The sequence below is a fragment of the Bufo gargarizans genome, chromosome 5 (assembly GCF_014858855.1).
Source record: "Bufo gargarizans isolate SCDJY-AF-19 chromosome 5, ASM1485885v1, whole genome shotgun sequence".
Lineage (NCBI taxonomy): Eukaryota > Metazoa > Chordata > Amphibia > Anura > Bufonidae > Bufo > Bufo gargarizans.
The window spans coordinates 345,728,075-345,743,589 of NC_058084.1; the positions used below are offsets into that span (position 1 = coordinate 345,728,075).

Sequence of the window (15,515 nt, forward strand, 5' to 3'; positions counted from 1 at the left end):
GCTTAATAATTCTGCCTTTTCTTATCACACTCTGCTCTCTGTAGTCCAAACATTTCCCAGGATACCCAGTTTGTTCTGTACAAGAATAAGTGACCCATACTCTTGTTGATTCTTCATAAACCATAAAGTACAGAAAATAGTATGCAATCAGATTAAATAGCTGGTTAATGACAAGAATTCTGATATAAATACAGACGTTTACAGAAATAAGAATAATTTCCGAACCTCGAGTCTAGTCACTAAGCAGCTCAAAATTGGCAAGTCTTGGGCATACAAATTCAGTAGATGCAAAAATTACTGTACTGTCCATTGTCATTTTTTCTCAAATGGGCGTTATCTTATCAAATGAAAAATTGTCAGTGGAAACCTGAGCTAAGTTGCTGGTGCTTTGAAACAAATGGGGGTGATTTATTATGGCTCTAAGGGTACGAGCACATGGTCTGTTTATGCATGCAGTTTTGAATGCCAGAATCCGGAGGGGATCTTAAAAGGAGAGAAAATATAAAGGATGCATATGCTGTCTCCTCTTTTTCTTTATTCACTCCTGGCTTTGGCTTCCAAAACTGCATGCAGAAACCTGACTGTGCGGCCATACCATAAGGGCTCTTTCACAGAAGCCGGATCCCGTGCGTGGAATCTGCTGTGTAAAAAAGTGCCAAGCCCCGTTCCAGACAGCAGAGACCCGGAGCATTAACATGATTGATAATGCTCTTTGCCTCTCTGTAACCTCTTTACTACAAAATCATGGTGAAAACTTTATCTCACTGTGATTTTGTAGTAAAAAGATCACAGAGAGGCAAAGAGCATTATCAATCATATTAATGCTCTGTCCGGAGCGGGGCTTGGCACTCTATTACACAGCAGATTACCTGCACGACATCCGATTGTGTGAAAGAGCCCTAAGGCAGAAACTCCAATTCCTCACGGACCACCAGCCATTGATGATTTGAGAATATCCCACAGAATGAATACTTATAGTAAGTCCTCATGAATGGACACTAATTATATCGCCTGCTCAATGCGGAGGAAATCCTGAAAACATGACTGGCTGGTGGTGCTTGAGGACTGGAGTTGAGGAACACTGCCCTAAGGTTTAGGCTTCTGCTGTGCTCTGCACATGACTGGAGACACTCTACTCATTTCAATAGAGTTGCACAGAGTGCTAGACCACAGACAGGTTTCAGGTGGCTTTAAATTGCATATTTTCACCAGATCAGAACACCAGATCAGGTAAGCATATCTTTTTAATTTTACCATTTTCTACAGATTAAAGACTATGGACAACTTTGCACTGAATTTTACATTATCCATTTGCTTCCTAAATGCAGATTTAAGCAACTTTCTAAATAGTCATCATTAAAAAATAAAATACAAATCATACCATTTTGCTTCTGCAGTGTGTGTGTAAGCCTTTCACTTAGCTGGCGGTGTTGCTGAATCTGACATAACCCATCAAAGCACTGCTCCTGTTTTTGAAGGCTCTCTATGCTCTTCCAATAATGTCAGACAGCAATAGGTTGTACAGGACAGATGTATGGAAAAGGGGGAAAGAATCCAAGGAGCACAGCTCAAATACGCTGTGTTTGCTGGGGGAAGACAGCAGCATCCTGTGCACACAGATCACAGAATCTATTACTGGGAGGAACACGCCCACTAGTCTGAAACTTGCGGGTTGCAAACTGAAAAATGAAGAAAGGAATGAAGATGGCAGCCTGAAACTTAGCACAACTTTTTATACTCAAGGTAACCACTAACATATGCAAAAATCATATATCCCATGTTAAAGGTGTCCAGAGTCTTTAAGGAGGAAATTAATCAAATATTATCTATATTCTCTATAAAGCACTTGGAATCTAGGTCAGCTTACAGTTTTAACCTTTCATAAATCACTCCCATAGTGTACAGTAATATATTAGACAAAAGCACCAACATAATATGTCGAGCACTTGCATATATAGATAAAGCAGTGCTAAATTTGTAGTTTGTACAGTTGCAATTTGTCTGTGAACTCTTTGGGGCTGCTTTCTTAGTGCATCATGATAAAATAACTCAGTAGGTTTACCTGCAGTTCCATGTAAAATCACAGATAAGACATCACAATATCACGATGAGAAGTGCCAAGTGACAACTAAGCTATTTCCCTAATACAGGTCTGTATAACACAGCCACACGTCTGACTTTCTGAGGTGAAGTGGGCTTCTGAGCTGAAGATCAAGACATCAAGAAAGTATATACATATTGTGCAAATCATATGAACTGCAATTAAAGGTGCTTGGTCCATATGGCGGCAAGTATGGGGATATATATAATTGCTATGGCCTTTTGGTTTGGTGTTTCAACAAACATAATTAACACTCATCACTGCCTGTGACTGCATGTGAAGGTCAACAACAGTCTCAAAAGCACTGTTAATTGTAAATGCTATGCAATGGCAAACTGTAGAGCAGTACAGACTGACACGAGTCAGCTTGTTGGTTTAGCATAAAAAACAGACATGCCTGAGCCACAAGGTATACATATGTCAAACTGTCAAGTTACAACATTGAGAAAACTCAGACATATATAGAACAGCTGAACCTTATTTTTCCTTTTGATAAAAAAAAATGAAAAAAATACAACTGCATTTTAACTGAGGAAACAGAACCAATCCATAAAGCTTGATTCCAATCAAAGGTAACATAAAATGCGATTCTTGTGTTACCATTAGTGCTTATGTTCATATAATTTCACTTATGTTCTCTCCATAAAAATAAAAAAAAGATTAAAAAAAGAAAAACTCTACTAAATTAGCACCCTGGGGCATTTTAAAGGTATAGAATATTTTTTTACACATGGTGTACTAATATATATGTTCCATTTTTATAAAAGGCTATCTGATTTCCCATAAAATGTAGAAAAGCAATAAAAAAGAAAGCATTGGACTAAACAATTTAAAAGTAAATGCTTGCTTAAAAAATATATATGCATATATATATATATTTATATATAATGTATAAAAAGGCCTGTACATTGTTTTGGTTGACTGGGTTAAATTAAAGAAAGTACAGTGCACACTAAACCTGGACGGGGGGTTCCACACACAATACAAAGAATTTTGGAAAGTAGTATTTTTAAATAAAAGTTCTTTTTTATAGACAGGATTTCTGTGGTAGCTTGTTTCCGACTTATGGTACTAGGCAGTGCTAACATATCCAGAGGCTAAATGTTTGAGGGCAAAAATGAAGGTAAGTCAAGTGCATTTCCCTTTAAAGGGGTATTCCCAACTTGGACATATATATGACATATCCACAAGATATGACATACATTTCTAATAGATGCAGGTCCCACACATGCATAGAACAGGGGGTCCCCCAGCTCCCTTGGTGTAGAATGAATGAAGAGGTGGGGCTCGCATCTATCAGTTATTTATGGCTTATTTTTTGGACTTTAGGTCTGTTGGGAAATATGAAAAAACATTTTGTAGACTGCTTTATTATCTCCTACACTCCACATTATGTAATGCAGAAAGTTGATACGTTTACAGGCAATTGTCTCATGTGTGGAGGCTATATTGAGCAGACAGGGTCCTTTGGGCTCCATATTATGGAACCTGAGGAACTCTATGCACCAGGGTATGGTGCTCTGCTCAGAATAGCTCAATAATACTAAGCCATTCAATACTGAGAAATCTGTATGTATCCATACAAAATCAGAAGTATACAGAGGTTCAGTAGGGCCCTACAACAGTCTGCAGCATTGTATTATGGATGTGTGCCATTAGGATGTTGTACAGAGCTCCAATATTGGCAATATAATAAACTTAAGCCAATAGTAAATCAATCGGCTTCATGTATGCATCATTGGGCCTCATGTCCTCTCTACCCATAGCAACGAATCAGGGTTCTGCTTTTAGTTTCTAAACTTTAGTGGAAAAAATGAATTAGTGGTGCGCCATGTTTGCACATTGGAACCGATCAGATGTTAGCTTTGTTAATTTGCTCTATAAAATCATTGCTGGTTAAGTGCTATAGGCAACCCTACTGTTTTAAAGAATCTCCATTATTGTATGATATAAGGTATCAGACCTCACACAGAAGTTTTGCGAACATATAATGACAGTAGACTACAAGGTCAGAACTTGATGTAGGCCTGAACATTCAGGATTGCTATAGTAAAATATAGTAGGAGGCACATTATTCTTTATAACGTGGCGGGACAGCTTCATAAATACTGCTATAGGGAAATGTGTTGTTTTTGTCCAAAAACATATTCATGTTTCTGTTACATAGTTAAAAAAATCATGGATGATAATTAATGTGTCTAATTCAGGCCACTGTATTACAGCTCTACGGGGGACATGTATATTTAGCTACAAGACACGAATGAACCCCTAAAGAGGAATTACGGAGAAAAAAAAATTCTCCAAAGGGTCCCTAAAAGTGATCGGATTGCATTTTTAAGCTAAATATACAGTTTCCTTAATTTAGTTGTAATACAGTTGCCTTAACAAGGCCTGAGGGATGCATTTACATGTCTATGTTTTATCATGAGAATAACTTCCAAGGAAAATAGAAAAACTTTGTGCAAATTTTTCCTTTTCTACAATCCGTTCTTGCTTTGGCCCAAACGTAGACCGAGATACGTCCATGTGAATGCACCCCAAAATTATCAACGTTTTGAAATAAACTGTAACAAGCCACACCCTGTTATTTCCATCAAAAGTGTCGTTTGGAGTCTCTAAATAGGCTTAAATCTTACATTAATAAGACACACACCACCTGAAACCTTTGTCATAAGCCTCAGACCAGGTTTTTACTTGATAAGTCTGCCCCAGATGGCCTCATCTATGAAACCTCAGTAGAAGAGATGTCCTACTGTTCACAACAACCAATCAAATTTAGTTTTAATTTTTTAAATTTCCCTGGAATCATGGATATACATCCCAAAAGTCCTGATTTTGCCAGGACACAGAGTTCAAATGTCACAATTTTTGCAATTCAAATGCCAGCAAGAGAGTATGGACTGGTTGCCATGAACAGCAAGGACAGTCGGGATACATGAAGCCCATTAAGTTATATAGTTTAAGGTTATCTACACTTCTTTCTTTAGCTAAATTGTGAATATAAGGATTCTGAAATGTATAGATTAGTACTGGAAATGTAACAGATCATACTGTAGTTGCTTTTACAATGCTACATGTACATTACCCACGAAAAAAGGAAGCAACTCTTTTGTGGTGCAAATATTTCATCTGACATAGCTTGAGGAATTGCTTCCAGGTTCATCGGATGTAGTTTCTCAAAGGTTGGGTCTGCCCTAGAAAATGGCTGGCTCTAAAAAAATTAAATGGTACACTTAATTACCTTGATGCAGCCCCCTGAATTTGGTCTTTGAGCAGAAATGGCTGTTAACCTTTTTTATATTCATACATTTTAAAAAGAACAAATGGCTCTATATCAATAAGAAAAAAAAGCCAAAAATGGAGCTATGTACATAATGCGGCAGTTCATACACAAATACACTGTACCAGAACACTGAGAAAGCATCACGCATTTCCCCAAACTGCATGATAAGGTCATAAAATCCCTTTTCTTTGACAAAAAAAGACAAAACAATGAATACTATAAAAAAGGGTAGGTAAGGTCTTTCAATGACTGAAGAGACTTCCAGGTTTCAAATAAAGTTGAAAAAAGTTCATAAAAATGGAAGATCTGATTTAATACCAAACTCCCGAAGGCAGTTCTTGAACCCATTGTTTCAGAGAATGGGATTTATGTCTGTTCTGTGGTTGGCAAGAGGGTTTAGAGAGGAACTTCCAACCATATCACTGACTGAAGAGGAAGTTGTAATGGTGTTATGCTGGATCACTTGCTGCTGGGAGCATGCAGGAACTGGGCTCTCGGGTGGACTGTTCTCGGGACCTGGGTAAAAGACATTGGCACAACATTTTATTATATTATAATTTAATACATGAAAAAAACTGTTTACCTATAGATAACATTGGGATGCACCAGTCTGAGGGTAGTCCTACGAGTAGCATAGTTGATTATAACCTGTTGGCCAAATTAACAACAATATGCCAAACTAAAAAATTACTGGATATTCAATGGAGATTGGGACTAGAGGTATACACAACCAGATGGTGACTGATGTCTTAATGTTGTGCAATGCCTCTGCACGCCCTTATAGTTAAAGCTCATACATGCAGCAAAGTCTTGTACACTGAAACTGAAGATCTTAAAGGGGTTGCCCAGTACTTTCATATTGATGGACAATCCTATCTGATCAGCAGGGGTCCAACACACCGGACTCCTGATGATCAGCTATTCTGGAGCAGCTCTGGAAGCTACTACACAGCTCCATCCATTGTGTAGTGGATGAAGTTGGTTACCACAACACTGCTCTCTCTAAAATGAATGGGAGCAGAGGGCTTTAACCAGCTCTATTCACTGCACGGTACTAGAGCTATTCTGGAACTGCTGATCAGTGGGGGTGCTGGAGCCCTGCTGATCAGATATTGATGGCCTATCCTCAGGCCCGCTTCTGCCATGAGCTGAGATGTGTATCTCGCCTTAGGCAGAGGCCGACTTACCTCTGAGAGGAGTGTCAGTTTACAGTGGGGCACGGGAGCCTAGAATTAGCCCTGCCTGTCCTGAGGACAGGCCATCAATATAAAAGTACTGGACAATGCCTTTATTTCGTAGAAGTATGGCCTCTGTCCACTGCAGTAAAGGCTCCATCCCTAAAAGCAATGCTCAGTGGCCAGGGTCTATCTCTGTAAGGCAACTGTATCCAGTTAGAAACCTTGCCAGCTAGCTAAACTCCTAACAGGGACTGAGGCTTCCAGTAGGTATGAAGTTTAGAAGGGCTGAGGGTGTCTTTTGCAAATTTTTAGCTATACAGAAAGGGGTTCTGATGTGGATTATGACAGAATGGGGGGCACTGTCCCCTAAAGGACTATACTGCAAACCAGCTTATATTAGTAAGTGCCATCACATATTACAATGTGGTAATTGCCATCACATGTAGCTTTAACTACAATACTAATCTCAACAGAGACTAAAATGTGATAACCCCTACGAGAGTATAAAACTTGGCACCCTAAGTTATCATTCCATTTCCCATCTTTACAGATTGGAGCTCCTAGCCAGAGAGAACTCCCAGAGAAACTCGTCTGGAGCTCAGGTTCAAAGTATTGTATGGGGACTGTTAAAGGGGGTGTCTGCTTTTTTTTTATATTGATGACCTATCCTCAAGCCTGTATTACACTGGCCGATAGTCGTTCAGATAATCGCGGGCAGTGTAATACTGCCGCCAATTACCTGATTAATGAGCAAATGCTTGTTTATCGGGATTTTTAAGCATGCTTAAAAATCATTGTTTGCCTGCGGCAGATTGTGCTGTCTAATCACGATCTGCTGCCGGCAAACAACAAGTCAGTATGGGGACGAGTGATGGCACAATGATCACTCCTCCCCATACTGTGGAGGAGATCGCTGCAGGTAAAAACAGCGGTCTTCTCCACTAACGAGCAGGCGATTGCCGGGAAGGAACGCTTCACGCTTCCCTCCCAACAATCATCTGCCTGATCTTTTTATTTAATAACATAGTCCTCAGGATAGGTCCTCAATATCAGATTGGTGGGGGGCCGACTCCCGGCACCCCCACTGATCAGCTTCTCTTCACTGTTTACCTGTTTGCCGTCAAAACTTCAGCGGTGAGCAGATTTAATTACATCTACACTATTCCATTTCACTTCGATGGAAGGGCTCCTTCCTATTCACTTGAACAGGAGAGAGCTGTCCCATTGAAGAGAATGGGACGGCTTAGTTGTAATTACGGTACTCCTGCTCATGCAATGGCGAGCAGGTAAACATGAAGATAAGGCCGCACTCATATGAGCACTGCTTTATCTTCAAACAGCTAAGTGGACCCCTGCTGATCTGATATTGATGACCTCTCCTGAAGATAGGTTATCATTATTTTATTAAAGTGGACAACCCCTTTGACTCTAGTTTGATTGGAATAAATGTCTTTTAATCTACTGTTTTTTTACTGTTACCACAGTGAACTTCTGGATGATTGTTGGTAACCACGTTGTATGTTTGCAGTGTCTATGGTGTATTACTATCTATACTGCAAAAATACTTATGCATAGGTATTCAGGAATTTTGACCGTAAGCTGTAACTCATAAAAGCTGTGTCAGGATTTCTCAGAAACACACTTAATCATGGAAGGTGTTATAAAATATATAATAATCCACAAGGTGCATTATAGACACCTACAATAACAGCTGCTCAGCCTGCTTATTCTATTTAGAGTACACCTGCACGGGGAGAAGACGGCAAGTACTCAATTACTTGACTATTGCTAATCTCTATAATGATAGACATTATCCCTGCCAGGGCGCGAATAAAATAGTACAAAGCACAGAAGTTCTCGCTTGCAAAATACAATTTATTATGTCTATATAGTAACAGTATTTTTAGTCTGGTATCTCCAGTAAAGACATGGAGATCAAACTAATGCTCAGTCCCTACCATGTGGGCTGTTACATTCAGGTCAGACAAACAGGACTATATATTAAAACATTGCAGAACTATACTATATGTTAATGCACATGAACCCTATAGTGTATACACATACAGTATAAAGTGCATGTATTATTTCAATTTAATTGTATAACAGATAATATAAATAAAATAATTTAAAGTAAAATTAAAAAAATCAATATTATCATAATGCAATGAATTACACCTAGATAGAAATCCGCACTTTAACAACAATATATTCATACATATGGCTACGTTCACAGAAATGTAATTAACCTAGGCTCTCTCTTTGTTTATTACATTCAGATTTTGTTGTGGAGTTTCCATCAGATTTAATATGGATTATATGGATTTAACGCTGTTACCAGGGGGCAACACATTGTGTGATTTCAGATGACGGTTATACAGTTAGAGCGCAGCTATTAAAGTTCTCTGGTTTGGAAAACAGAGAGTATTGCTCTGCAGGGACCCCCAGTAATCAGCTGTAGTCTGTGGGGGTACTTGATGACAAGCGTTCAGTTCTTCTGCTGGAAATAAAGCATTACATGGTGCTACGTGAAATCACTGGGCTTCCTGTGTAATGCAAGAACATGTTGGCTCTCCTTAGAGAGACTGCAGCTAATCCATGGAGATCCCAAACCAGAGACTTCTCCTTATTAACTCCGAATGAACCAATAGGGTACTTGACAATGGGTCCTCCAAAGCAGACAGTCCCTGTTATGCCACACGTCTGTCAGTACGATACAAGGTCATTTCTAAGTTACACGACTTTTCATGTAAATGTCAACTAAACAGGTGCCCAAAATGAGAATTTGATTTTAAAGGCTTTATGAAATGAAAAGATTGCTCAAATTGAGTTTAATTTTAAAGAGGATCGGTCGCCTCTCCTGACATGTCGTCCGTTTTAGTAACTTCATGCATTCCCTATGTAATAACAATTCTGGAGCATCTATTCTTATGGCTCTACGCTGTGCCATTTCTTGATTATTCCTACCACAAGTTTAGGAATGAATTTCCAGTAGTCTGTGATAAAGATCCAACTGGGTGTTACCAGTTGAGTGGGTGTCCTTGCACAGTCTGACACTGGCAGCACCTATTGGACAGTGTCAGACTGTGCAGGGACACCCCTCCAGCTGGTAGCACCCAAGTGGATCTCTATTGCAGATTTCTGAAAGTGGCACAATATAGAGTTATATGAAAAGAGGCTCAAGAATTGTTATTACATGGGGAATGCAAGTAGTCACTAAAGCAGTCATGCTAGGAGAGGTCCTTTATAAGCTTGAATGTGGCTTTTTATTAGAGACACAATGTAGCATCATATGGAGTAGTATTGTCAATCATTATCTCAATATTACTGAAAATGCAATCCCATTTAAGGGTTAATGTATTTGTTATAGTTGTCATTTCTTTGAAGGCCAAACATTGCCTATAATGGGCATGAGAGCAATCAGACCAAGGCTTTATAAAGGACATGTTCTGTATCTTTAAAAGAAACTGAACTTACCATGCACTGGACAGCTTTTGAGTAGCAGTACTCATCCTGCATAAAATGGAAAATTCATTTTAAATGCTTTAAGCAGCTCTCCTGCACCTTTGCTTGTTACCTTAAATAAAGCTTGCAAGAAGGCCAAAGATGACATCATAAAATCCAGGTTTAGAGCAGAAAAGATTGTGCTAATATGTGAGAAAAGCATTATGAACCATGTCTCTTTTTCTACAGGCTGCCACTATGTAATCATAAGCTATATACGTACAAAAAGAGGTATTGTAGAAATGGGTTAAAGAAAGACAGAACCCTTTGCTGTTATGGGGGTAGTCTCATCTTAGATGTTCTTGGACTGAGGTGGTAGAGCTATGGAAATAGCCAAGCAGGCTTTGCTGTATTCAGTTCTATTAAAGGGGTCTTCCCATCCCATCAGAATACCCGGCACACACTCCACTGTTTCTGGAAGCAGTGTAGCACAGCAAGCTGCGCAGTTTCTATAGCACCCAAGTCAGGGTCATACGCAAATATCATTAGGCACCTACAGAAAAATCTAGTATGGGCCACCTGCCCGACCTAGTTTGCCAGTGCGCGAGCATAAAGCACTCCCGGGTCATGCAGAACGCAAAGCGTGACACCCCAGATTTCTGATGAATAAAAAAAAATATGTATCGAGCGTAATTTTTTTTTAAAGTGTAATAAAAAGAAGTCACTCTTGGCCACCCCCGCTTTCTCCCACTTCCATGTCAGAAAAAGTGCAACAGGTGCTTCAAAAATATGGCGCTCCTTCTCGACAGCATATTTCTCAATGTATTTACATGTGACAACTGGCATAAATCTCTCCCATACAGCTCAAAATCACTGCTTCCCTTCAGGTAATATATTACTAAACTGGATGCCTGCAGCCACCACTAGGGGGAGCTCAGTGGATAGGAATTTATACAGTTAGGCCTCTTTCACACGGGCATTGCGGAACATGCGCGATTTTTCAGCGCGAGTGCAAAACATTGTAATGCGTTTTGCACTCGCGTGAGTAAAATCGGCATGTTTGGTACCCAAACCCGAACTTCTTCACAGAAGTTCGGGTTTGGGTTAGGTGCTGGGTAGATTGTATTATTTTCCCTTATAACATGGTTATAAGAGAAAATAATAGCATTCTTAATACAGAATGCATAGTACAATAGCGCTGGAGGGGTTAAAAAATAAAATAAAAATTAAACTCACCTTAATCCACTTGCTCGCGCAGCCCGGCTTCTGTCTTCTTTTTTGCTGTGTGCTGGAAAAGCACCTGTGGTGACGTCACTCCGGTCATCACATGGTCCATCACATGATCCATCACCATGGTAAAAGATCATGTGACGGACCATGTGATGACCAGAGTGACATCACCACAGGTACTTTTCCTGCACACAGCAAAAAAGAAGACAGAAGAGAAGCCGGGCTGGGCGAGCAAGTGGATTAAGGTGAGTTAAATTATTTATATTTTTTTAACCCCTCCAGCGCTATTGTACTATGCATTCTGTATACAGAATGCTATTATTTTTCCTTATAACCATGTTATAAGGGAAAATAATAATGATCGGGTCTCCATCCCAATCATCTCCTAGCAACCATGTGTGAAAGTTGCACCGCATCCGCACTTGCTTGCGGATGCTTGCGATTTTCACGCAGCCCCATTCACTCCTATGGGGCGTGATAAATGCACAATATAGAGCATGCTGCAATTTTCACGCAACGCATAAGTGATGCGTGAAAATCACCGCTCATGTGCACAGCCCCATAGAAATGAATGGGTCAGGATTCAGTGCGGGTGCAATGCGTTCAACTCACGCATCGCATCCGCGCGGAATACTTGCCCGTGTGAAAGGGACCTTAGGGTAATCTGTTTGCACTGAGCACCCCCCCCCCCTCGTGGCAGCTGCAGGAAAATTGAAGGTTTGCTTTTGAAGGTATACCACTGACCCAAGTTATGGAAACAACACAGCTCAATGTGCTAAGCGGTTTCTGTAAAACGTATTAGCTTCAATGGCTGGAGACTGGAATACCCCTTTAATAAATGATGCTAAATAAATATGGAACTAAACGTCTCAGTATGTTCGGTATTGTATGCTGGTGGCTGGTACATCCTAGTATGCCACATAGTAAAATGAACAATATATATGTCAACAAGCATGGCTGCCATATACCTTCCATCAGAGCTGTCACCTAATTTTACCATTTGTCCTATTTTCGGCTAAGAAACACTATCATAAGCCCAAGTTCTCTATACAGATTAGACAGAGAGACTCCATACAGGCTCTGTGCACATGATTTTTCCATGTTCATGAAGATATACGCTGCTGTGCGTGAGAGGGGTGTATGTATACAGGGCCAGGGAAAGTCTGACAACCATTGTAGTATCTGTCATATTAGTTATATTGGTTGTCACTCAGCTTTTATAGAGACAGACATAATTAAGCTGTAGCTCAATACATTTTTACCAGGACGGGATATTCGGATGATACTTAAAGGTGTTCTCTCATCTCAGACAATGGGGGCATATCGCCAGGATATGCCTCCATTGTCTGATAGGTGCATGTCCCACCTCTGGGACCAGCACCTATATCAAGAATGTAGCCCCAAAAGTGGTGGAGGGTGCACTGACCATGCGCAGCCACCCTCCATTCATTTTTTTATGGGGCTGCCGAAAATAGCCAAGCGCTGGCTCGGCTATTTCTGTCAGGCCCATAGAAATGAATGGGAACGGAGGCTGGTCATGCGCGGTGCGCTCCCATTCACTACTATGGCAAGAGCACTTGGTGGTGGTCGGACCGGAGTTTTCCAGCCACCATTTTGTGGTGCTCTGTTCTCTATATAGGTGCAGGTCCAAGCCGACCTGCACCTATAAGACAATGGGGGCATATTGTCTGAGATGAGACAACCCCTTTAAGGGGAAATTAATATATCATTAATTAAAGGGGTTGTCCAGGTTCAGAGCTGAACCCGGACATATCTCCATTTTCACCCAGGCAGCCCTCCTGACTAGAGCATCGGAGCAGTTCATGCTCCGATGCTCTCCTTTGCCCTGCGGTAAATCGCGTAGGGCAAAAGCATTTTTTCTGGAGATCCGGTGACGTACGGGGATCTCCATGGGGATGCCAGGAAGCCCAGTGACGTCACCAGCACTGATGGGCGGGATGTAGCACTGCCCCAGCTAGTAAAACGGCTAGGGCAGCGCTAAAGCTCGTCCATCAGAGCCGGTGAGTTCACAGGACACACTGCTGGGCGGAAGCGTCCGCCCAACAGTGTGTTATGATAAACAAAAGAGCCCTTGCCCTGCACGATTTAGCGCAGGGCAAGGGAGCGCATCGGAGCATGAGATGCTCCGATGCTAGCCTCAGGGGGGCTGCCTGGGTGAAAATAAGAGTATGTCCGGGTTTAGCTCTGAACCCGGGCAACCCCTTTAATTAAAAGATAATATAATGTGCAAAAGTTGTATTACTATCTGCAAAATCTATGGAAACGGAATCACTTGTCATTTCTAGATCCCGGACCTCTCATTTGGTAATATCGGGTCTGTGGTAATGGCATTGATACAGGGACTAGATCTAAGCAAATATATGGATACAGGTTTTGCCTTTGTATGAACTAGGTCTGTAAAGTAATACTGTATGTAAGCAGACCTGGTCTAGGTATGGCTCTGTTCACATTTCTTGTGGAGCATGTGCCGGGAAAGCTCCTGGTGCATCCAGTGAACATATACATAGGGTGCACCAATGGAATGCCAATATGAGTTGGTATACCATTATGGTTTAGCCTGGTAGACTAGGCATACCGCTATGGGCAGTATATGCCACTGAATGTCTTCAGGGTGCATTCACACAGATTTTTTTTCTGCCTTTCTTAAATGCTTTTTTTGCACCAGCATTTTTTGTGGTAAAACGCAAACTCCAGATGTTAGCTGAAGGTCTATGAGAAATATGAAACACAGCGTTTTAGTGCTACTGTGACCTTTTTGTCTCAAAAAAAATCAGCATGCTGGAGGTTTTTGCATTTTGACACTTTCTCTATAGGGGAAAACGCCATGAAGAAAATGCTAGTGGTAAGACACACTGGGGTAGACTTATCACAGCTGGTGCAATAGCAACCAATCAGATTCCACCTTTCATTTCTCAGAGCTCCTTTGGAAAATGAAAGAAGGAATCTGATTGGTTGCTATGGGCAACTAAACCATATCTCCTTTGCACCGGTTTTCATAAATCTCCACTGTGTGCAAAAAATTTAAGAAAAACCGCCCACAAAACCACGGGTGGCCAAAAAAGGCCAGTGTTTATTCAGGTTTTTTTTTCCCACAGGTAAAAAACACCAGAGTTAAATTCACGTGTGCGATACACTGCCTTCCTTCATTTGAGCCATCTGTTGGAGGTGTTCTCTGGAAGGTTTTCCCAGCACATATCTACATCACATGAAGTGTGAGAGGAGCCAAATACCTGTCTTTGGGAAATGAATGAATACAGAAAGCACAGTGGGCCTCATTTAGCCAAACACTAGTAGAAAAAAGCAATGGTTGCCCACAGCAACCAATCATTGATCAGCTTTCATTTTTCTAAAGCAGTTTAACCCCTTAAGGACATAGGGCGTACCGGTACGCCCTATTTCCCGAGTCCTTAAGGACCAAGGGCGTACCGGTACGTCCTAACTTAAAATCTTAATTCCGGCGCCGCTGGGGTTAATCGGAACGGGATTTCGGCTGAAATCATTCAGCCGGCATCCCGTAACAACGCACGGGGGGGGTCATTTGACCCCCCCGTATCGGCGATCGCAGAAAACCGCAGGTCAATTCAGACCTGCGGTTTGCTGCGCTTTTTGCCGTTTCTGATCCCCGCGGTCCCTGACCGCGGGGATCAGAAACTTCAGAGTGCCCGAAATCAATATTGTTAACCCCCCCCTGCACCCCTGCACGATTTGATGGCGGCGGGTGGTGCAGGGGGGGTGTCGCATGCAGTGGGGGCGTTGCGGGAGGCGGGCGGTGCGGCAGGCGGGATCGCGATCCCCCGCCCGCCTCCCATTGCGTAATCGTTGGTGTACAGTGGGTATACCAGGGTGCCAGCACATTGCTGGCACCCTGGTATAAACGGCTGACATCGTTGATGCGATGTCAGCCGTTTAACCCTTTCCATACAGCGGTCCGTACGGACCGCTGTATGGAAAAGGTTAACAGTAAGAGGGAGCTCCCTCCCTCTCCGATCGGGGGGCTGCTGTGCCTTTGCAGCCCCCCGATGGGAGAAGGAGAGAGCCCCCAGACAGCCCCCCCAGAACCCCGTCCTTACCCTTCCCCGTCTGCGAAGTTCTGACCATAACTGAGCAGACGGGGAAGGTTCCCATGGCAACAGGACGCCTGATCAGGCGTCCTGCTGTCCATGGTGCTGAACAGATCTGTGCTGAAAGCATAGACCTGTTCAGTGTAAGTAAAATACAGTGCAGAAACCTATATAGGTTCTGTTCTGTATTTTACAGACAT

General features: G+C 41.7%; 1 protein-coding gene across 3 annotated transcripts in view; it reads right to left on the reverse strand.

Moving 5' to 3' along the window:
* Positions 1-744: 744 nt before the first annotated feature.
* The window catches only part of CREB5 (cAMP responsive element binding protein 5), a 506,504-nt gene continuing 491,733 nt past the window's right edge, over positions 745-15,515 (reverse strand). For 2 of the 3 annotated variants that reach the window (XM_044293077.1, XM_044293079.1), the window contains one exon: positions 745-5,900. In XM_044293077.1, the coding sequence (XP_044149012.1) occupies positions 5,737-5,900 (164 nt within the window). In that variant the 3' untranslated portion in view covers positions 745-5,736. Of the gene's footprint in view, positions 5,901-10,036; positions 10,073-15,515 lie in introns of all 3 variants that reach the window. The other variant, XM_044293078.1, reaches the window with a different exon arrangement.